Source organism: Corapipo altera, unplaced genomic scaffold (assembly GCF_003945725.1).
Source record: "Corapipo altera isolate COAL_440 unplaced genomic scaffold, ASM394572v1 55, whole genome shotgun sequence".
In the NCBI taxonomy this organism is placed as follows: Eukaryota; Metazoa; Chordata; class Aves; order Passeriformes; family Pipridae; genus Corapipo; species Corapipo altera.
The window spans coordinates 13,707,159-13,729,419 of record NW_020884882.1 but is presented as its reverse complement, the minus strand read 5'-3'; the positions used below and the strand labels follow the sequence as shown (position 1 = coordinate 13,729,419).

General features: G+C 41.7%; 1 protein-coding gene across 27 annotated transcripts in view; it reads left to right on the top strand.

Annotated features, from left to right (window-relative positions):
* Positions 1–22,261, top strand: part of FOXP1 (forkhead box P1) — a 386,121-nt gene that overhangs the window by 207,620 nt on the left and 156,240 nt on the right. For 7 of the 27 annotated variants that reach the window (XR_003527215.1, XM_027640634.1, XM_027640629.1 and 4 more), the window contains exons 1-2: positions 1,776–2,069; positions 12,377–12,558. Coding sequence is in view for 26 of the 27 variants with exons in the window: in XM_027640634.1 (XP_027496435.1) it covers positions 12,388–12,558 (171 nt within the window). In the remaining variant the exon portion in view is untranslated. The other 20 variants (XM_027640608.1, XM_027640611.1, XM_027640610.1 and 17 more) reach the window with 10 other exon arrangements.

The following is a 22,261-nucleotide window of genomic DNA, read 5'->3' as shown; positions in this document are numbered from 1 at the left end:
AAAAGTACCAAATATTCTAAAACTTGTGAAAAAATGATGAGGGGGGAGGCTTCTGGCCATCATGCTGTTTGCACATGAAATGGCAAGGGAGGGGAGATTAGTGCCAGGGCCAGCTGTGACCTTGGATGCTTCGTGGATTCGAAAGAGGGATGATTTTCCTCAGTGTGTGGCAGTGGTGCTGGTGCTTATCAGGGAGGGGCCACAGTGCAGCTAGGAGAAAAAACGGCCCGTGGTATAGCCCACAACTACATCCTCTAACCCCACCCAACTAGTACAACATCTTAAAGGGCTTATTTTTCATAGGAGAGGGATGAAGAGACTTCTGGAGGTCACACTCAAGGATTGTGTCAGGGAAGGAATGTAACCCAGAGCCCTGGATTAACCTGCATGGATAGGACCATCCGTCTTCTCTCTCTGTACTTCAGGTCTTTCCCAAAATCCATGTTCAGGATAGAGAAATTACAGAAACCTCCCGGAGGAATGTTGCAATAGGCAACTTCTTGCGTGGTACAGGAGTGAGAGATGGAGAAGGAAAAGCTTTATGGAAGGTGGCAAACCCAGGGAATTTTGGCATCCTGAGCACCTTGAGGACTAATGTCACAGTGCCTTGGGGCCAAGAGAGGGATGTTGAGTGGGGGCTGGTTGGGGGCCAGAGGTTTTGGTTGTGAGAAGGCATCCATGAACCTTCTGGCCCCCTTGGGTTAACAAAAAGGAACTAGGACCTCTACAGAGATCAGAGAATGGTGATGGGAGGCAGAAGCAAAGGAGTTGAGGATGGTAGAGAGAAAGGAGGAGAAAGAGGGCTGAACCATGGCTTGCTGGTTCATCTCTGCTGCAGAGAGGTGGCATGACCATGGGTGTATGTGTAAACCACACGTGTCCATGGTCATGCCGGGCAGGTTCTGTTTTGTTGAAAGCTATTGTTTTGCTTGTTTGTTCTAGGAGTGAAATGAAAATTTTGCACCCCACCTTTTGCAGTTGTTGGTGTTTTTTGGTGTTTGTTTTTTGTTTTTTTTTTTGAATGCAAATGGATCTTTCACATCAGTGGTTTGGCCGGTAAATCTTGTTCCGTGAAACGCTTTCAAGTGTTTTCAACTCCTTTCTTTCCCTTTTATCAGAACAGATGCACAGCTCTCTATTTTTCTCTGCTGCCTGTTGTCTTGAGGTTGCACAGCAAGACTGCAAAGGCTTTTTTGTTTGTTGTTGTTGAAGGGGAGTGAAAAACCCTCAATCCACAGAAGAGTTAACAGGATTTCGGTTGATCTGCTCGTTTATGCAATGAGTAATGCGAGGTTGGTAACAGCAAATTGTTGTTTATAAGCAAACATGGCACTGTGTAAACAAGAAGGCCTGGTCCCCAACTGGTTTGATTTCATGGTGGTCAGCAGCTGATGCATGTAACGTACAACCTTTCTGCTTCTCGAAATGTCAGAAGAATGACTATTTGTTTGTCTTGAGTTCTTCCCAGCTGTTTACTCTGTAATGCATTTGCCTCAACCTTGATTCCCTAAGAGTGGCCCCTTTCTCCTCCCTGCTCTGTTTACATTAGTCCTGCCCCGAGTGTCACCTATGAAATCTGTTGATTATTCCACCTGGTTAATGTTAAATTGCTCTTGCAAGATGATGTGTTTGTTCATAAACACAAATGCTGGGCCCCTTGTTTACTGTACCCATGGCAGCAATCAGTTATTAAACAAATATTGCTTTGTTTGCGGGTGTGAGCAGCAGTTTATCCTGCAAGGTCTGGAAAAAAACCTTTAAATGCTGGGATTTTGATAAAGGAGAAAAAGGGGAGCTTGTCCCTGGAATGTGGCTGAAACTCACTTTGGTTTGCTTTGCTTATCTTTAACTTGGGTGAAGGGGCTAGAAAGATTAGCAAGTTGTTTGGTTTTTCCAAGAGATTTCCTTAGTGTAATGATATCTATCCAGTTGTTTGCTTTTTTCAGAAGGGAGAGAGCACTCCTGCAAGACGACTAGCACAGCGGTAGACGGCTGATGGCTAGAAAATCCTGCATGGAGCAAACAAGGAGGTAGAAGGTCTAGGACAAAGATATAGGGCTATGAACCAGGTAAATCACCCCAAAAGTACAGCCTTGCGTTCTCTGTCAGCGTTTGGTTGGGGGCTTTTTGATTTCCCTCTTTCCTCATGCCGGATTTTAATTGATGCGTGCGCCCTCGATGGAGTTGGAAAAGGCAAAGCTTTCACTTTTATTTCTGAGGAGATCTGAGGAAAATGTTTTAGAAGCAGAGCCGTTTGAATGGAGAGAAAATACCAAATTTAAAAACGTGCTCTGTCGCTCCTCCTCCTGCAAGTGAGATGACAGAGCTGCTTTTCTTCTTTTTATAACTGGAAAACTGCGTTTATATCTGCTAATTTCTCTATGCTGCCTGTTTGTTCTTTGGTTTCTGGGAGTCCTAATTAGAGAGAGCCATCCTGGTAGTTGTTGCTTTTGGGTTGTTTTGAAAACGAGCAAGAAAAACTTGCTCACACCATCTTTGTTTTTCAGAATTATTGTTTGTTGTTGTTTCTGAAGGGGGATTGGATTTCAAATGCCAGAATTTCAAATGCCAGGCAGGACCTGTTATCACTAACAGTAAATTGTTAGGGCTATGCACACAAAAGGAGTAAACTGTCTTTGAGTGACCTTGGGAAAGAAATGTTAACTTGAAGGTGTTGTCTATTCCTGTATATGTGAATTGATTTGTTAAAATATGAAGGTGTTGTCTGTTCCTTTATATGTGAATTCATTTGTTAAAGTATCTTGAATATACGTTTTTTAAAAAGCTTTTGAAGGATAAAATTTAATAATTGTCCTTTTCATCCCTTGGAAAAGCAAGCAACAAAATATGCATAGAAATGTGATCTATTGTATTCCCTAGTTCACACCAGTGATCCAAACATACTGTTCGTTTGGGCTGCTGGAGCAGTGTTGGGGCTGGAGGGGAGCGGGAGGTACCTAAGTGTGTAAGTGGACAAGCTGGTCGTTAATTGACTCGTGTTACTGTGATGAATCAAACCTTCACTGCCTTGGACTAAGTGAAAATAGTGAAGTGAAAATGGTGTTGTGGAGAATTATTAGAGTTGCACCTGGCTTTGAGGTGGTTTTTGACTTCTGGAGGCTGCTAGACAATTCAGAACAGAGATGTATGTGGAGGGTGGGAGTCTTAATTCATCTACAGCCAGCACTTGGTACGAGTTTGGTATCATCTTGTAGCAAAGCTGCTTCTATCTGGCATAAACTGACTATATTTACTAAATGCAACTTTGGTCTTTTATTTGGTTGAATACTCACCTGTTTTTCTGTGAGACAGACTGCAAGAGTTTATGTTGCAAGCTCAGAGCAGTGTGCATACAAACAAATAAGTCGTGGCTGTGAGAACAGCTCTGCAGTTTCTGTTCCTGTTCTGCACAGAACAGCGGGGAGCCCCACACGCTCTGTGATGCCCGGGCTGGGATGAGCAGGTGGGTACCTCCCCAGGGACACCAACCATGGGGCCAGCACCCAGCTCTGCAGCCTCTCTCACCATGCTGCAGTTGAGTCCTTCTCTCTGGAGGAGTCATTCCTCTAATACCATGGTGCTCGTGTCCGTGCGGTAGCAGTCACCGAGTCATATGGCACAATGAATTATGGCTTCTGGTTCAGTTTGGGGTTTGGTTTTTTTTTTTTTTTTTCTGCTCGCCATTGCTTTCCTTCCAAATAAACGATGATCCCAGTGATGGTAAGGATGATTTCTGTCAAGCTCACGGCTGAGAGACAGCTCTCCCCAAGAGAGAGGAAGGAACCTCACTCTGCCGATGATGGTATGTAAATGATTACATCGTATTTGCCAGTCGCTTGGAAGTCGCCCAGCTCTAGAGCTTTTATGCAGCTATGGCATGAGGTTCATGCTGAATATGGATTTAATAGCTGTCAAGCTGAGAGGCATAGATTGAGATAGAGCTGGCTTTGGAAAAGGGATTTGTTTATCCCAGGTGAGACTGGAAGTAACTTGTGTGCATGTGTAAAATTAAGGCAGAATGCAAAAATCTGGTGTGTGTAAAGTTGAGTTGTCCATTGTCTGCCTAATGCTTAGGGTCTTACCTCATGGAAAGGAGTGAGACCTGTTGTCTTCACAGCTTGGTATGTTTTGGTGCTCTAGTTTTTCATGGGGAGCAACTCCAGCTCTTTTGAATTGAGCATATGGCAACCTTTTAATGTCTGTTTCAATTAATTCTTCTTGGATTTGCCTGATCTCTGTTGTTACTGTTTGTGGTCAGCAACACGCTCAGCAGAAGAGATTTCTGTAAGGGTAACTGCACTGACTGGTTCTCTGAGACATTTAAGTTGTTTGACCATGATTTCACAATAAGTCAGTGTGGCACAAGAGGGATTAGGCTCCTGATTCTCCTTCCCTTCTTCTCACCGCAGCTGTCTTAAATTTCAGCTCCTGCAGAGCATCAGTCAGCCTTTCACTGAGATGCCTCCAAATGATTGCAGGTTGCTGTGACCCTGGCAATACACGCTGGTGCTGGAAAGGAGGAACCCAGGGCAGTGCGAGCCATGCTCACCAACAGTGAAAAGGGTTGTGCCATTGTATATAGTTAAATAAAGAAGAAGTTGTGGCAGCCTGCATCTAGACAGGAATGGGTGAAGCTGCTCTTCAGGAGACTTGAGAGTGGCAAGTGGACTTAAACCCTGGTAATAAACCAGGCTGGTCACCATCATGACCCACAGGGAGGAGGGAAGGCAACCCATGTGCTTTTCCCATTGGCCAGGGTGATGTGCTCAAGCACTTTTGGAAAGCACAGGCTAATCACTCACTTAATTTAGTCACAGCCTCACATTTTTATCCTCCTTGTCCATTTCTTACCTCCCTCTGCATCATCAAGTAGCTCTACCCCAGGACTGGGAGGGCAGGTAAGGGGAGCAGCCCTATGTAAACGAGGTCCCAAGGCTGTGGATCAGCCCTCAGGGATGCTCCAAGAACAGTGTGATTTGCTTCCTTTCCTCAGAGAGGCTCAGCACGTCACCCCTGCGATGTGCTCAGCCTCCACTGACCCAAGGCTTGGGATGAATCCAGCTGAGGTGAGAGTGTCAGGGCTGTGCCTGTGTCAGGACACAGAGCCAAGGATGTGCTGTGGGTAATCCCATTTCTTCTGGACCCTTTATTTCCTAAGCACTAAATGAAATTTCAGATTTTAGATACGTCTAGACATATACAGTGCACGATAAAGTTGATAATACATTAATCATTTTTAACAACAGGTAATATGCATAATTTATGGTGTTACAGTGCTATCTTTTTTGATATTTATGATGGATAATGCTCAGTTTTTGCCCTCATATTACTGCTTTAAATTATACCACAAGAAAATTAATGAGAAAGTAGATTTATGGCTTTCATTTGTTTGTCAATTCGGAAATTAATTGGGTGTTAATTTTAGCCGTCCCTCATCAGACCAGGTCTTTAGTATGTGTGCATTACTTTGCATTCATTGAAGCCTACCTCCCATTTACTGTGGGTCACTAGCTTTGCATACATTAAAATAGCCCTCAGGCTCATTCTCTTGATTACTTTTTGAACTGCCATGCATTAGAAAATTTACGCCTTTCTGTTATAATTATGAAAATTCTCTATTGGAAGATGGTGCTTGCATAACAGCAAGTGTACAGTCGTGCTCAGCGACGTAAGATCATATAGCAAATCCCAATACGTTTTTGTTCTAATCCTAGAAAATAGCACTCTCGACAATCTTTGTTGTGCGAGTTTCATCCTTTGAAATTTCAAGGATCCATTTTAATGCATTGAATTACCTCTTTAAGCTGAGGAAATATCAAAGGATTTCACCTCGTCGCTGTCTCTTTGTTTCCTCTTTCCACACATCCCGTGCGTGTTCCTCCCTTGCCTTGCTCCAGGTTTGCCTCTCCTCCTCCAAACGCCGTTGTCAGACGTGACTCAGCATCGCTTTTCAGGACAGCCAAGCCTGATTCGCTCTGTTCCTTACTATTTTGGTTGATTCTTAAATATGATCCTTAATTGCACTTTGAATCCCTTTCTCCTTTCTCCTACTCCTGCACAATTCAGCAACCACCAGTAGTGTGTAGGCGAGTGGCCTTCAAAGGGGTAAGTTTTATCCAAAAAGTACCCTAATGTACTGACAGTTGATCTATAGTTAGTTAGTACATAATTATACCTAAAATACACCCTGTCAGCAGGATAAATGACGGCTACTGAAAACTCTAAAAGCATGACGGGTGTTCACCCATCTGCAATGACGAGAGCGGAGGGGTTTGTAAGTTGAGAAAGGCTGGTGAGTTCAGCATGATCTGATTTACTTAAATCATGCCATATGTTGGGATGGCTCTTTCTAATAGTCGTGCTAACCACAAACACCGGCAGAGAGAAGTCATCTGGTCCACCTGGCTAGTTTGGACTCCACTCCCCGGCGTTATTTCTGCACTTAGCATGGTGGCAGCCCTTGAGCTGCTCGTGTGAAGCTGGCTGATTCACAGTTAATTGTGACATGGTGTAATTTAGTAAATGAGCAGCTGAACATCTGTACGCCTTCCCCCATGGCACATCAAAGCCTTACCTTACACAAGGCTTTTAATTTCCACTAGTGAGTCCTTTTTCTTTTACTGAACTCGTGGATGGCGGGATGGTGCTGCTGGCTGCCTCACCAACCTAGGCACGGGGTGTCAGCTGGAGGAGATGGGTGTTGCAGCATCGCCTGGGGGACATCAAAACATGTTCCTGGAAAAATTCAGAAGGGATGGTGGGATGTGGAGCCTGACGTGCTTTCCCTGGCAGGGCACTTGCTCCAAAGATAGCGGGACTAAAAGAGACCACCTGTGAGTTGGGCAAGGGTCTCCTGGCAAAGGTTGTGGTCCTTGTTGCTGATCCCAGGCTGTGCTGGGAGTGTCAGGTTGGTCGTGCAGTACCTTTGTCCCTGTGCTGGGGGCAAGCAGCAGCTTTGCTCGTGCTCTCTGTTGCCTTCCCGGTCACGCTCCGGAGCGCACTTCGTTTTCAAGAGGTAAAATCCTGTCTTTGCAGCCTTGTGTTGTCATGGAATGCTTCCAAACATTGCTTGTTTGGTGTTTTATTTTGGTTTTGTTTTTTTTTTTTGGTTTGGTTGGTGTTGGTTTTTTTTTTTTAATTGCACAGAGAAGTGCTCTAAAGTTAGTCCTGAGCCTGTTTTGGGGAACTGCTTGTAACAAATAGGTAAAACATTTGATTATAGACCATGCACGTATAGATACTATGCCGGCCTGAGAATTTCAGGCTAGATTTTGTGATTTGATTGCTCACTTAAAACTGGTTTTACCATTAGCTCTTCTGCCTATAGATGTAGAAATACATTTTATAAATCTCTGTTGTGTTTAATTTACATGTCCTTTCATGGCTGGGCCAAGTTCTTTAAGGGCATTTATTCTGCTTCATATAAATAATTGATCAGCCAAGTTAATTTACTTCTGCCTGACTTGGTCAACCTTAATTAACTGCCCTGGAATAAAGACTGAACTTTTTGTTAGCTTAAAATCTTGCACAAATGTGGCAAAGAAGTGTTGTTTTATGACAACATTTTTGCTCTAGCACTGATCCCAGGGGACAGAAATGCTGAATGATCTTTATATGCATATAGGGGTATATATGTATATTTGTAAACACCTCCAAATACTTACAGCTGAAATAAAATCATCAGCCTTGGAAGAAACTTTGAAACACGCAGGCTACATTGTGAATCTGTAGTCTGGAAGCATATTAAACCAGAGATGTTAAGGCCCAGAAGACCCCAGGGATAGTTTTTTAAAAGTGATGAGGTGCTTAAAGATATAGGTTGGTGCTTATTCAGGAGTCTTTAAATTGTCTCACCAGCTGCCTCCGTGTATGGTGAGGCATCTAAAGACATCTGAATATCAGTCCCTTAGTCTTTCAGACTTGCAGTGGGTCCTCATTCTGACAGGTGCTTCAGTCAGTAAATCCTCCCTCATGCTGACATTAACTAGTGCTGCTTAGTCTTTAGAAACTATACTGGTAGAAGAATTGCAGAAATGGCACACTTCAGCACCCACCTCCTGCCTACTAATCTCTATGCTTAACCTTGCTCATTTTAGTAGTCCAGTGGAGCTGAGCAGCATCTGGTCTTTGTGGTGTTGTGGACTTTATGGGCTTTGATTTAATGGATGAGCACAGAACCTTTTCAAAATTAGGATTTTTTTAGGTTCTGGTTTTTTTCCTAAAAACATCAGCATTGGAATACTCAGATAATTTTGATTCAGACAAAGTTAACATCTGACCTATGTTTTCTCAATTTTGTCCACGCCCTTAAGAAATTGGGTGTCCTCTGCTTCTGTCCAAGTCACGTGGAAGATGATTAGCTGTTGTCCTCCTGTTGACAGAGTGCCATCCCTTGGTTCCCCTCCTCTGAAATTTTACTCCATTACCTTGAATGTAACATATTCACCAAGGAGATGGGCCCAGCTGTAGGGCTTTGACTTTGTATTTGACTGTGCATCAAAGCTAGAAAAGGTTTTGTGCAGGTTAAATTGGGAATCTCAAGAAACTGATCACTGTTTGGAAATTTTTAAACCAAGCTGACAGTAAGTCATATCAGAACAGTTCTTTTATTATGTGCTCCTTGATTTCAGGATAAAGTTTTACAAGCTGTTGTTCACACTGCAGCTTAGCTTTGGTCCCTTCATATGGGAAAAGCATCTTGTGTCATCTTTAATAATTCAGAGTCTTTCTGTATCCCTCATAACATGAAATACCATAGAATTTATATACAGAGAGAGAAGAAAGAAAGATACTTAACACTGGTAAGAACCCACATATTTTAAGCTTTAAAATGATATTTTCCTTTGCAGAACTGATTGGAGAATTATTCTATCTTCTACAACACATGAGATGGACGTGCTCTTTTGACATTAAATTTCTTCAGTCAGAACATGGTCTTCTGCATGTCATGGAAGCGTTTGTGGAGTACTGTATTTCCTATAATAAATGGTTATGCATAACAGCTTCTCCAGCACTATTTTGGTTATTTGGGGTTGTATTTAGAGCAGAATCACAGTTTGTGATACCAGACTGGGAGCTTCAGTTCAGTTCCTGCAGAACAATCATGTTGCATCAAGTCAACCTTGCTTTGCTTTTTTCTTTCACGATTTTGAATGACAAACTTCAGTAACAGGCTCCTGTAAGGCTGTCTCTGCTGTGCTGGGAAGAGACAATTATCTCAGCCATCCTCGGTGTACGATCACCTCAGCTCATTTAGGTGTACTCAAAAAGACAAATAATAATCATTCTTGCAGAAAGCTCTTGCAGGTTGATTTTCATGACATGACACTTAATGATCAAACCAAACTGTGATTATTTATGTCAACTTACATTTGACTGCAGTGAAGGAATAAACAGTTTTCTTTTTCCCTTGAAATTTCTGGTTTTTATCAGATGCATTTTAGCAAAGGGCTTGTGTTTTGTACAGACATCCAGCTGAAGTTATGGAGGTTGACTGCTTGTAAATGGGTGTTTTTAAAGCAAAATTTGCTCAGAAATGTTCAATTCTGCTTATAAAATAATGTTTTGCAAGTTCAAACATGGTCTCTTGGCAAACTCAGTTTCCAGCCTTATTTCTTTGATAGCTGCTGCTCTGTAGGGTGGTCACAACCAGTGGAGGGGCTGGGGCCAGCCCTGTGGAGCTCAGCTGGTAAGTGGCTGGGGTTCTTCAAAAGGTAAAACAGGGCATGAAATTTGTCATGGAAAAGGTTTTCAATAACTATGATTTTTTGTGACCAAATACAATAAATAATCCATCTTTTTCTTAGTCCTATAGGTTGGAAAAATTGTAGCAATTTCTACTGGTTTTCTTTCTTTCCAGGAACATTTTTGCAGTTCTAGAGACAGTAAATAATTTCTTGACCAGTTTGGTTGTGAATTATTTTCTGTGTCCTGAAGATATTTTGCTCAGAAGGGCAAGCCAACAAATTGTGATCAGGCAGTGATGGATCTGCTCCTCAGTGGTGCACATTCTTCTTGCTGCTGTCAGAAGCACCTCGGAGCTTTGCTTGGTGCTTTCTCTGACTGTCCTGGTAGTTTATTCACGTTCTCGCTTCTAGTTTGTTGCATCAGAAGTGTTGGAAAATAAGATGTACTCCTTTACTGTTCTGGCACATTGGTTTTAGCATCTCTTTCCACCACAGGGGTCTGCTGGAGGCATCTTTCACCAGTTCGTTGGTGTGTCCTTCCTTTGGTCTATGAGGTGGGCACATGCACCCACCATTACTGTGGTGCATCAAGACAGTCAAAGACATGAGTCTCTGGGTTTAACCTGCCAACCAGCCTTTCCAGGTGGTCATCTTTCTCCTCATCTGCTGCTGAGATAAATTAACATAATGCTCCATTTTCTTTAGTTGAGACTTGGCCCCAAATTTGGGTGGAAACAGAAAATTATTACATCAGTTCTTTCTTCTTGATTTATCTCTGGTTAAAAGAGGTATTATCCTTTTTAGTAGTGTAGCATATAAAAATTGCATAGTATACCCTTGAGTGGCTTGCAAGCTCTGGAGACTCTCACTCCTCTCTCTTCTTCAGAAGCAACCTGTGCCATGCAGTGGCTGCCTGGTGTATGGTGTATAATCCAGCCTTGCCTGTTAGATGTAAACACTTATTTAGACCTTACCATGCTTGTGGGCTTTTCTTACAGTGCTGAAAATGAAAAACACACCATATTTGGTCTGTGTTGGAGCAGGATCATGTTAAAACCCAAAAGCATTTCCTAGCAGTGTTGGGAAAGCTGTAGGTTTGTTTAGATCTCTGGAGCTTTTACAGGGAAGTTGACAGAAGCTTTATAATGAGCCCCTGAGCCCTTTTGTCCCCTGGCATAATTCGAAGATTTAGCAAAACAGATTGAAAGAAGTTTCCATGGACCAGCTGAAATTTATTTAAATGTAATCAGAATGTCTGAGTCTGTCCTACTCCTGCCCATGTGCTTGGGCAGCCATCAGTGTGAATGTGTCCTGTCATGACTGGAGCAGGGTCTGGTTCATGAGTGGTTTGTCCTCCTCAGACATGAGTGGGCAAGGAGTGCTAACATGTTGCTTTCTCTTGCCCTTTCTGATTGGTGTTTTCCCTTACGTATTGGAAGGGAAGGGATTTTCCTTCTTTCTTTTGATTTGGAGTAGTTACTGAATTCAAACAGGTTCTTCCTTGAACATAAAGCACCTTTCTTTCAGGTGAACTGTTCTGCACAGAGGCATTTGCCTCACGTGTGCACGTGATTAGTTGGTGTGGAGTAGGAAAAGTGCTTGGGACGCTCAGCTTGGCTTTCCATACCCCATCTCACCTGGGTAAGGGTGAGAGGAGGAGCACAAAGGGAGGGAGGGATGTGCTGGTGGAAACCGGACAGGTTAATGGCCTTTAAACCCTGGAACCTGTCATTTTGCAGGTGGAAATACTTACAAAACAACTCATTGTAATATCTCCAAGGTAGCAGTTTGCATACATGCTTTATTTGGGGGGTCTTGTGCACAAATGCTGATGTTAGTTCCTGAAAACGTGTGAATCCCAGGAGTTCTGGAAAAAGGAAACATGTGCTTGTCCTGACCCTTGTTGTGGGGCTTGTGGCCCACTGTTGATAAGCACAGAGTGTAAAGCACTCAGGGACAGGCATCCACCAAGAGTCAGTGGACCTCGAGGGCTGGCTGTGATGCACTGTTGCTGCTAAGATGATGTTTAGCCAAATAACACGGAAGGCTCCTCTCTGTAGTGTCATAGAGCATGCAAATTCAGACCAAATCCATAGACAAAAATTTGGCCAGCAAGACTAATTCTGTGACCAGTTGTAGCATTTTTCCCCAAATGAAAACTGATGATGTCCAGCACATCCCAGATGCAGCCTGAATTGCTTCAGAATAATAAAAGGTGCTAGTTTGGCAGTATCATGGTGTGAATGGGAACCAAAATAGTGAGTGCTCTGCTTCACCTCCTTGCCCTACACAGTGTATATCACATTTTTGATATTGTCCATCATAGGTTACCAAGAGTGACTCATCTGTTTCAAAGGAAAGCATCCAGATGTAACTACAGAAATTTAATTATGGATTCTGTGTGTTCGTTCAAAAATATTTTTTTTTCTCTAAGGGAAAAAAGATGTTGAGCAAATAATACTATATTTAGAAGAGAACTAACTTACTAAAATTATAGCTGTACCAATGGATAAATAAACACAAACTAGTAGCATGAACCATTAATGAAAGATAAATCGTATGAAGGAAAATGACATATGTTTACAGTTTTGGCAGGATTTAAAACAGGGCATGTCTCCTTATATACAGCAACTGTTTTAACAGCTGCTTTTTTTTTTTTTCACCCCCTCCCCTCCCCTAAATTATTTCAGGTTTTTGAGTCATGATGCAAGAATCTGGGACTGAGACAAAAAGTAACGGTTCAGCCATTCAGAATGGAGCGAGCGGTGGCAACCATTTACTAGAGTGCAGCCTGCGGGAAGTGAGATCAAACGGCGAGACACCTTCCGTTGAAATTGGGGCTGCAGATTTAGCACATCTTCAGCAACAGCAGGTACTGTAAGATGCATTACAAGTTTCCTACCTACAGAAAAAGCATGAAGCGTTTAACCCCCCCACTCCCAAACCTTTGCCAGGCCGGAGGATGCTTTCAGGACTTGCCTGTGACATTCTGCACGTTTTTTTGTCCGTAGGGGATTGCAGTCCTTAATGTAAAGGGAAAGGTTGGGCTTCTCTTCTGGGGCTGCTTTTTAGTCGTTCCCTGGAAACACCCAAAGATCAGGACTTGCTTCTGTTGCCTGAATGTGTTGAGTCTGGTGGCAGTGATTGGGTGAACTGCTGTATACAAATAACTGGTTTCCAAAATATGTCACTGGGTGGAAAATACACTAACGTTAAGTTTTGGTTTTGTAACGGATTTTAATATAACCTAGCAACCTCTATCAACAGAATGTTTTCTATTAGTGAGAAAGGCCGTGGAGGTATCTGCTGTGCAGAACGTCAGAGTAAATAAATAAATACATCCCATGTCAGTGCTCGTCAACTCAGAAGAATTACAACCAAATTGTGCATTTTGCCTTCATATTTTAATTAGTGTCTTTTCTGGGAAGTGACTAAGTTCACAAGTGTAAATTAGCTGCATAATACGTTTTGGCTTTTTCTTTTCCCTGATAAAATTCTGAAGCCCTCCGAGGAAATTTTACACCAAAGTGCTGGGCATGTATCATTAATGTGTTTGGGAACAAAGGCTGCAGCAGAGCCATGGTGAATACACTCACGCCTAACCCTCACTTTCTCTAATGCAATAAGGATTCTTAAAACCTTTTAAATAAGCAATTGGCAGCTGGTTAAGACTCCCCTAAGTGTACAGTGATCTTTTTAGCAGGTTGTTGTGGAGAAGAAAAAAACCTGTGCTCAAAAACAAAGCAAAAGGAAGGCTTGGAGAGGAGCGTGGTGCCCCATTTGCCAACCTAAGACAGAAAGCTGCCATAATTAAACAAGTCAGAAAAATGGATGATACTAAATGCACAGACTTTTGGTTATTTCAATCATTTTCATCCTACAGGTTTTTACTTGAAGTGAGAATACCATCAGTGAGAAAATCACAGCCATGCTGAATTCATTACTGCAGTAGTCACACAAAACCACGGATAAAATTTCAATAACTGCAGGCCACAGTTGAGTAAACAGTTGCACTGAAACTTAATTCCTGTTGACTTTTCCCTCATTCTTTGCCAGGGGCACATTCTGATTCGTAGTGCAAAGACAACAGGGGTTACAGCTTTGATTAATATAGGACAGTAGAAGAGGAGTGGAACAGTAAAATGTGTTCAACACAAAGGTCTTGTCTTAAAAAGGCTTCATATCAAAATGAGTTAATTACAATGCATTTTCCATAGGAGCACTATGGAATTTTCCAGTGCTGCTTTGTGCAGAGAGAAACGAGGAGGGGGGGTCATGCAGACATGTGCACACTGTGGACCAGAATGGCTCAGACCTCTGGTCCTACCACCAGTTACTAACCCTGTGCCAGGGCTTCTCTGTAGCCATCCAGAGGGCTCCTGCTGCCTCAGATAACGTCGTCATCTCGTGTGTAATGGGTTGTGTCATTCAACAGCCGCCCATTCGGTCAATTAAGGAGTGGCACCCGTTCATTCCTCATTTCACTGGTCCTCCAGCCCTCCCCAAACTGTGCCTGGCCAGCCCAGTGAGAGCAGAGCTGTGGCTGGGGATGGGATTGCCAGGCTTGGGATTGCTTTCACTCAGCTCAGATTTTAGCTTGGGAGTTTATTTATCCTCTGCCAGTACAGTAAATGTGGTTGGGGATCTTGCTTTTCTCCAACTTCTTAAAAGACCTTTATGTTCTGTGTTTGAATTCTGCTGTTAATTGTTTTTGATGACTAACTTCTCCACAGAGTTTATCTTTTATGAAGCAAGTTGATTGCAAAGTTTAAAACAGGTATTAAAAGAATAAAACAACCAACAAACCCAAACCTGATAACAATAAAAGGGTAATCAGAGCTAGCATAAAAATATCAATCTTGGTGTTTGGAAAATATTTTTAAACGCTGAAAAGAAGAAAACCCCTTGTTTTCAGACAGCTAATGCAAGCATTTACAGATACACATACAACATGGAGCATAATGTTTAGATGTTTCTCCATATACAACATATGCTCTCAGGTCACTTAACAGAATGCGTTCTACAAAACGCTTCTTCAATACAAATGAATGAGTTTTGAATTAAACAGCTATTTCTTAAGAGCGTTTCATTCAAATCTTTTCATTTTGCCACCTGGCACTTGTTTTGTCTGGAAAAAAAAAAAAAAATCAGTGGTGGGTAGTTTGAGCTTTGCTGCTGTGATTAGTTGTGTATTCCCATGATGAGCGTGGCAGAACAGTGAAACCTGGACATGGGGTGGCTTGTGAAAGCATCTGTGCTGAATTTCAGGTCACATTCTTTGTGAAATTTATGCATTTATAAGGACTAATAGCTTTGTTAGTATGAGAGAGGAAAACAAAAATGGTTCAGGTTTTTTTAGGAAGTTTTTATGGGTCTGCAAACTTGTAAATATTTTACCTTGGAAAAATATGGAGCACCACAGATGTTCATATGTTTGCAGGAGCAGTGTACGGTGTGATCACTCTTGTTGTAAGTGCAGGGAGGACTTGCAGGACAAGTTTTATGTTTCCCATGTCATGTTAGGGTGATTCTGCCATGCAAGGAGACAGAGAGTGATGTGAAGCTCAATTATTTTAGCATTAGCAATTTCATAACATGTACTGTTAAGATGGGAGTAGCAAATGTGGGGATGAGTTCTGCCATGTATAACAAAGCCAAATAGCTCCAACTGATGTTTATATTTGTAATGGTGAAGTAAGAGAGCCAAAGCAATACAAGTGACTCTTCAGGGACAGTACATCTGTGAAAGAATTGGGTAAAAATGCAAATACAAAAAGGAGAAGCTGCCCCCAGAACCCAGCTATAAGGGAAGGAAAACCTTTTCCCTCAGTGTTTTGGCACCTGCTGAGGGTGGGAGAGGTGGCCTTCCCACTGCTCCTGACTCCACAGGTGCTGGAGGTTGACGTCTCATGGGAATGTCAGGATGAGGTAGAATGGGTAGAGTTTTGGTGACCTGCTTATAAAGCCTCGAGTCAGTGTGAAGGTTGCCTGGGTCTTTGGACTTCCTAAAGAGATTGGAGTGGGCATTTGGCATGGGATAAAGGCGGCAGGGCTCAGGAGATTCCTCCCAACGTGCCCACAGAGACAGAACCAAGGGATGGGGCAGAAAACCTGGGAACAGGGTACCATGCAGTCTGGCAGCATCTGTTGGCTCTGAGGCATCATCAGAAACATCTGGGAGGTGCAAAATGAGTGTCAAAGTGATCCACAAGCAGAAGGTCAAGCTGGGCAAGGGAAGCTTGGATAGAAGGTATGTAATGATGGGGTGAGTCTTGCCTACCAAGCGGTAATAAATAAAGACTCACGGGGACAAACTGCCTTTTAATGTACATGATCACAGCTGTAGTTGCTTCAGTGGTTTCTGACGTCTGCTCAAATAGAAAGTTTGATGCCTCAGCCAGTTCTTTTTTTTTCTTTACCTTTTTTTTTTAAGCTTATAAAATAAATATTATTTATTGCGTTTTATTTTTATCCTCAGGACTATTCATTAAAGTGTTCTTCACGTTATTAGCAGTGAAACAAGACTATGAATTGAACAAAGAGAATGATTACAAAGTTGAATCCTGATATATAGCAGCAAGACACCAAGCGCTGTGTTACATGGTGGCAGAAATACAAACCTCTCCACATCAATAGCAAGATCCACTTTGATACCGTAACTTCAAGTACTGCCCCATGAGTATAAAACTCAGTATCTTTGTCTAATCCAGAATGCTTTTGAACTTTGAGGAGGTATGACTTTAATAGTAATTTGTTGACAGATTAGCTGCAGAGATTGCAAAGGGTTTATTTTGCAGAACTGGCAGGCTCGTATCAGTGTTCTCTTAAGGAAAAAAAACACACACTGCTGTTTTGCAATTGCTTGCATTTATTGACAACCTGCGCTGAGCAGGCAGAATTGGAATGTTTGGGTAATGTAAACCTATAGCTTGTCTGATGGAGCCTAGTGTACTTTTAGGTAGTGCATAGATTGCTTGATAAAAAGGGTTACAAGGTGACTGTGTTTATGACAAACTGGAGTAGCAACACAAACGCAACTGGTACATGGAGAAAGAAGGAGGAGGTTTATATAAAGAATTGTGGGGAAGTTTCTTCACTTTGTCTTTGAGCTGAACTATACTGTAATTATGAAGTGTCGCTTCAAGCTTTCTGAAGAATTTAGATAAATACAAGTTTTGCCATGTGTCCACAAAGTGAGGAAAGAAGGGGGTTTTCCTTGAAAAAAATTGATGGCATTTTAACCTGTTTTTTACTTCTATTCCAGTAAATGTATACAAATGAAAAATACAGTTTTGTTCACATATAAAGGAATGTTTGATAGACAAAAGAAATTTTAACTAGATTCTGGTGTCTGTGCCCAAGTCAGTGACCGAAGTTGGGGTATTTGTGATATCAGTGTGAAGATGCCACTGTTGGGCCCTTTGGCAGTAGCTGTTCCATGAAGTGTTGAGATGTGAAGTGTTAGATTGAGGGAAGTGAACTCCAGAGGGACCATGTGGGTTCTTCAGATTGTGTTCATGTTCAAAGGCAAGGGGAACGTACAAGAAATGGGGGATTCAGTGTATTGTTGAGAGGTTGCTTTAATTGGGCAGATCAAAAAGAAGATTTGACTAGAAAGAAATCTGAATATATCACAATATAATGAAAGTAATGCCCTTATTTTTTTTTTTGTACATTGGTGAGTTTCATCTTATTTCGAAAGCATGTGAGGAGAGGTTACAGACTGCATCAGGAGTTTTATAGTCCCATTGATCATGATGTGGACTTACCTCTGTAGAGCAAAACTGCTAAATTAGATCCAAGATAAAGTCTTTGTTTCATGTTGACATAACTGGGTTAGACCAAAATTGTTTGTTAGACTTTGAGGGAGCGTCTGTGTTGAGTCATTTTGTCGGAAGAGACATAAAGCCTAATTATTAAACTACTGTTGCTATTGAAGGAGCCATTTTAAAGTATAGATTAAACTCCATGCAGGCTACTGGATTGTGTCCGATTTTGTGTTGTAGTACCCTGATAATTGAAGATTACAACAAGGTGAAAAGATAACTGCATTTGTAGAGCTTGTGCTGGTTCATCAGAGAATGTGAAAAACAACTTTACCCTCTTGGTAACTTTTGTGTTTTTATCGTTCAGACTTTTCCCCCAAGTTCTGCCATCTCCGAGCATTGTACGGAAGGTGACATGATGTCTTTTTAGTCATTCAAATCTAATAACTTTTAATCTGAAGGTTAAGTAGTGAGATATAAACTAAAGACGATAATATCAATTTTATGTTCACTGAAGGGCACAATATACCTCTTTCTAGTAGAGGGAAAATTGTGCGTAAAATGTCTTTTGCTTTTCAATGGAAAAGCTGTGGCTCTGAGAGCTTAGGAATGAAGCAGCGCTGGAAAAATTAAATAAGTTTTAACATAGGCTGGCTACCTTGCCTAGATTTTAGAATCAATGATTTTTTTCCTTAATAATTCAATTTTTAGATCTCTTGTCAATGAACCATGCTGAGAACATTCACACAGAATTCTCTATCCTCCCTATTACTAATGTCTTTGTTATAACTACTTATTGACATCAACAAGCCTTAAATTTTCTCTAACTGTTGAAGGGTAAGGGGAAACTACTACTTAGTTGCATTTACTGAGATTATTGTTTTCTCTTTGTCTTGGTTTTGTTTTATTTTGCTTCTGAGGTCTTTGATAAATAACTGCATAAACCTGAGTCCTCAGAGCACCTTGACATTGGCACCCAGAGCTCTGCAGTTGTGTGTGCAGGTACAGGCATGGACATGCAGAAGCTGGGTCATTAGACATGGAACCACCTGGATTATGTGCACATCCAAATCCAGAAGTCCTCTCTAGGCTGTGGATGCCTATTTTGTATTTATTTACTTATTTATTTTTACAATAGCTGCTTTTACTTCTCCGGGTAAATTAAGATCATGCAGTAATCATTTAGGTTTCTGTGGGCTCTTTGAAGAGATGTAGCTTCTGAAATATGTTTGCTGGGTTGTTTTTTAGCCTTGCATCTCCTGTGAAAATTCAGCAGTGGTATGTTTGTTCCCAGCTGTTTTCATAGGTGTGTACCTTCCCCTTATATTTGCCTATGCTTACTCATAAGCAATAAAGTTACACATTCAGGAGTGCTGTTTAGGGAAAGTCCGCAAAGGAATGCTTTAAAGCTGTTACCCAGCACGTGTATACACTGGGCAAGGCATTCAGTAAGCATCAGATATGAATTAAAAGTCTATTTCAAGTGATTGATGTTATTAAATTATTAGAGACTGTTCCTCCTCCAGTGATCTTCGTACTTTAAGGGTTGTCTAATAAGTGGGCAGTCACTTATTTTTAGCAAATATATATATAACTTAAAATGGTAGTGTTCCTATGAAGGTGTAAAGCAGCCTTTAATTCACGTGGAGCTGTTCCTTATCGTGGCTTTTAGCACTGCAAGATGCTTAAGCATGTGCCTAAATGTAAGTGCGTGACTAGTCTGATTAAGGTCACTGGTACGTCTCATGCCTGTAAAATTAGGAATGTGCTTAAGTACCTTGCTGAATTAAGGCTTAAGTAATTTCACACTAATAAGAAGTTGCATGGATTGCTGATATTTTAGAAGTAATTTAACTTTATTTGGAGACGCACTGCATGTAGGGAGATTGTTTGGCAGTGTCTTAGGACCAGCAGCGGAATTGCAGAGGTTTTCAGTATTGTAGCCTTTGATTTCAGTGGAGTTTTGTCTGAGTTTAAAATATTTAAATAAGAGCAGAATCAAATGCCGTGGTTTCCTGCGTTATGTTCCTTCTCCCGTGGAGCTCCACTGGGTATCCCAGCAAGTGAGAAGAATATTAACAGTACTGTTGTAATTTATAACAGTAATGTTGTAAATAGAGATCAGGATATGAAGTAAAAATGCAGAAATCATGAATGCTCTTCGTGAGTTTATTTAACTGTATAGCACCCCATTAATTAAAAAAAATTAACAGAAGGTATTTTTTGAAGGCTTAGTGTAAACAGTGACATTATATAATGACAGTTTTTTAGGACAGTGTTGCTTGTTTCATAGCTGCATTCTGTATTTTGTTAGCTGTGCTCCCTACATTTTCAAAACATAAACTGTATTTGCAACCTGTTTTAAATAGTGCAAATATCTCCTTTTTTTTTCCCTATAAAATCTGTAGATTGTGTCTGTGGAGTGTATAGTCTCAAACATCCCTGAAGCCTGGGGCAAGTGCCAGCTTTATTACAAGTTAGGCTTTTCAATTTATTTTTAATCACATTTCTTCTTTTTCTTTTAGGGGTTTTTCTTTTCTTTTTTTTTTTTCTTCTTGGCTACTGAAAGTAGGGCTGGTAAAGTGAAGGTTGGGGAGAGTTGGGCTATTTAATCTCTCTGACAATGTGTTTTAAAACTCATCAATGCAGTTCTCCCCTTTGCCCCCAGCTCTCATGGTGTATTTCCAGGCAAACCAAGGAGAAGGATGCAAGAAATGGATATAATTCCTTGTGTTCTGTGTGCTGACCTAATCCTGATTCTCATTTAATGACCCCAGGACTAGGACTGGGATGGTTACAGGCAGAAACATTGCTGGGCATGTGGCTGCATGCCTGGAGATGGGTCATTTTTGCTTGGTAGAGCACTGGAGTCCCAAGTTTGGGTCACCTCTTTTGATCAAGCTTCAAGGCTGAACTAATTCTTATATGCATGTTTGGGGCCTTCTTACCTTATTTAATAAAACAAGCAAGTTTTTTGAAAGGATTTTTTTCTTTTCTAGCAAGAGGCATCATTATCAAGGGGCACAACACAAATGTTTCAAATTTGGAGATGCAGAGCAAGGTCACAGTTTGCCTCCAGAATCTGAAGTAATCAGGATTTTATTTCAGATAAAACCTCTGGGGCTGATACTTAAAAAACACAACTTTTAACTGGCATTACGCAATTTGCTATGGGTCGCTTAGCCAAATATTTGTGTATGGGTCTTTTTTTTTCCTTTTTTTTTTTTTTTTCCAGAAGGACTTTCCAAAGTTCAGGTGAGATTTCAGGCTTTAACAAACTCTACCTGGAAATTAAGTGCAGGAGGAGGGCGGGAGGGGGGGATCTTGTCTGTTTGAGTTAGAGTGATCACAAGCTAAAGGAATGTGGTTGCTGTTGACGTGCTCAAATCAAGTTTTCCTTAAATTTTCCTTGTTATTATCACCGATACTGAAAAACCTCTGCCAGGAAAGAACTGCAGCACTAGTGAAATGTTGTAAGACCATTGTCTGACATTCTTTCCTTTTTTCCTCCTTTTTCCAGTAATTGGTGAGATACTTGCTGAAATAGGGGTAGGGTCCCTAGCTGTTTCCAAGGGCTGTGTGGGCAGAGGATGGATCTTCCCTAGAACCTTCTGGCATCCTTAATCAGCAGCAGACCCACAACTTCGGAGGGATTGGCTGCTCTCTCACGGACGAAGCTCGAGCATTTGTGTTTTTAAACCATCGTCTTTTTGTATTTCTATTTCCACATAATTAAGTGATTCACTGAAGGAGAAAGGTCAGACAGGCACAGGGAAGGAGAATGGAACTTGTTATGAAGTAGTGGGGCCCAGGATCTTGCAGGAAAAATTAGAAATAGGAGGGGGTATAGTTTTCCTCATGGATGTGAAAGTATTTGGAGCGCTCAGATTCTCACAGTCCGGTTTCAGCAGTCTCCAGGAGAATTCTTCTGGCCTCTCTTTAAATGAGAAACTTGATCTAAAGATGAGCTCACCTAGGAAAAGCTCTGGCTTTTGGCTGTAGTTTATCTTGCTTTGGGATGGAGCACCTCTCCTACAAGGAAAGGCTAAAGATAATTGGGATTGTTCCACTTGGAGAAGAGGCACCTTCGGGGTGACCTAATTACAACCTCTGAGTACCTGAAGGGATCTGACAAGGAAGATGGAGACAGACTTTCTGCAAGGCCCTGGAGTGACAGGACATGGGAATGGCTTTAAACTTGGCAATAGGTTTAGAGTGGATATTAGGAAGAAATTCTTTACTGTGAGGGTGTTGAGGCCCTGGCATAGGTTTCCCAGAGAAGCTGTGGGTACCCCATCCCTGGAAATGTTCAAGGCCAGGCTGGATGGGGCTCTGAGTAACCTTTTCTAGAGGCAGGTGTCCCTTCCCATGGCAGGGGGATTGGACTAGATGAGCTTTAAAGTCCCTCCAACCCAAAGCATTCTATGATTCTGCATTGTATTGCATTGCATACCGCTCCTTTACTCTGTCATCCCTCTTCTTCAGACTCGGGGAAGGATGGACAAGTGCATATGGAAGCAACTCTTCCGGATTTTGTTGCAAAGTCTACAGCATTTTTGATGAAGAGGCTGGTTAAGGCACTGCTCTGTCTGTCATTATTTTATCCTGAGTTGCAGACTAAGCACAGTATTTTTATTTGGTAGGTTGTGTGCTGTGGTGCAGTAAAGAATTCCCATTGGGAATGTGTACTGCACTTGGCATGTACATGCAGAGCAGGTCAGTGTGGATGAAGGCATCCAGTGTGCTGAGTGTGCAGGTGTGGGAGCTCCGTGTTTATGGCAGGGATGCTCTGTGGCTGGAAGAAACCAT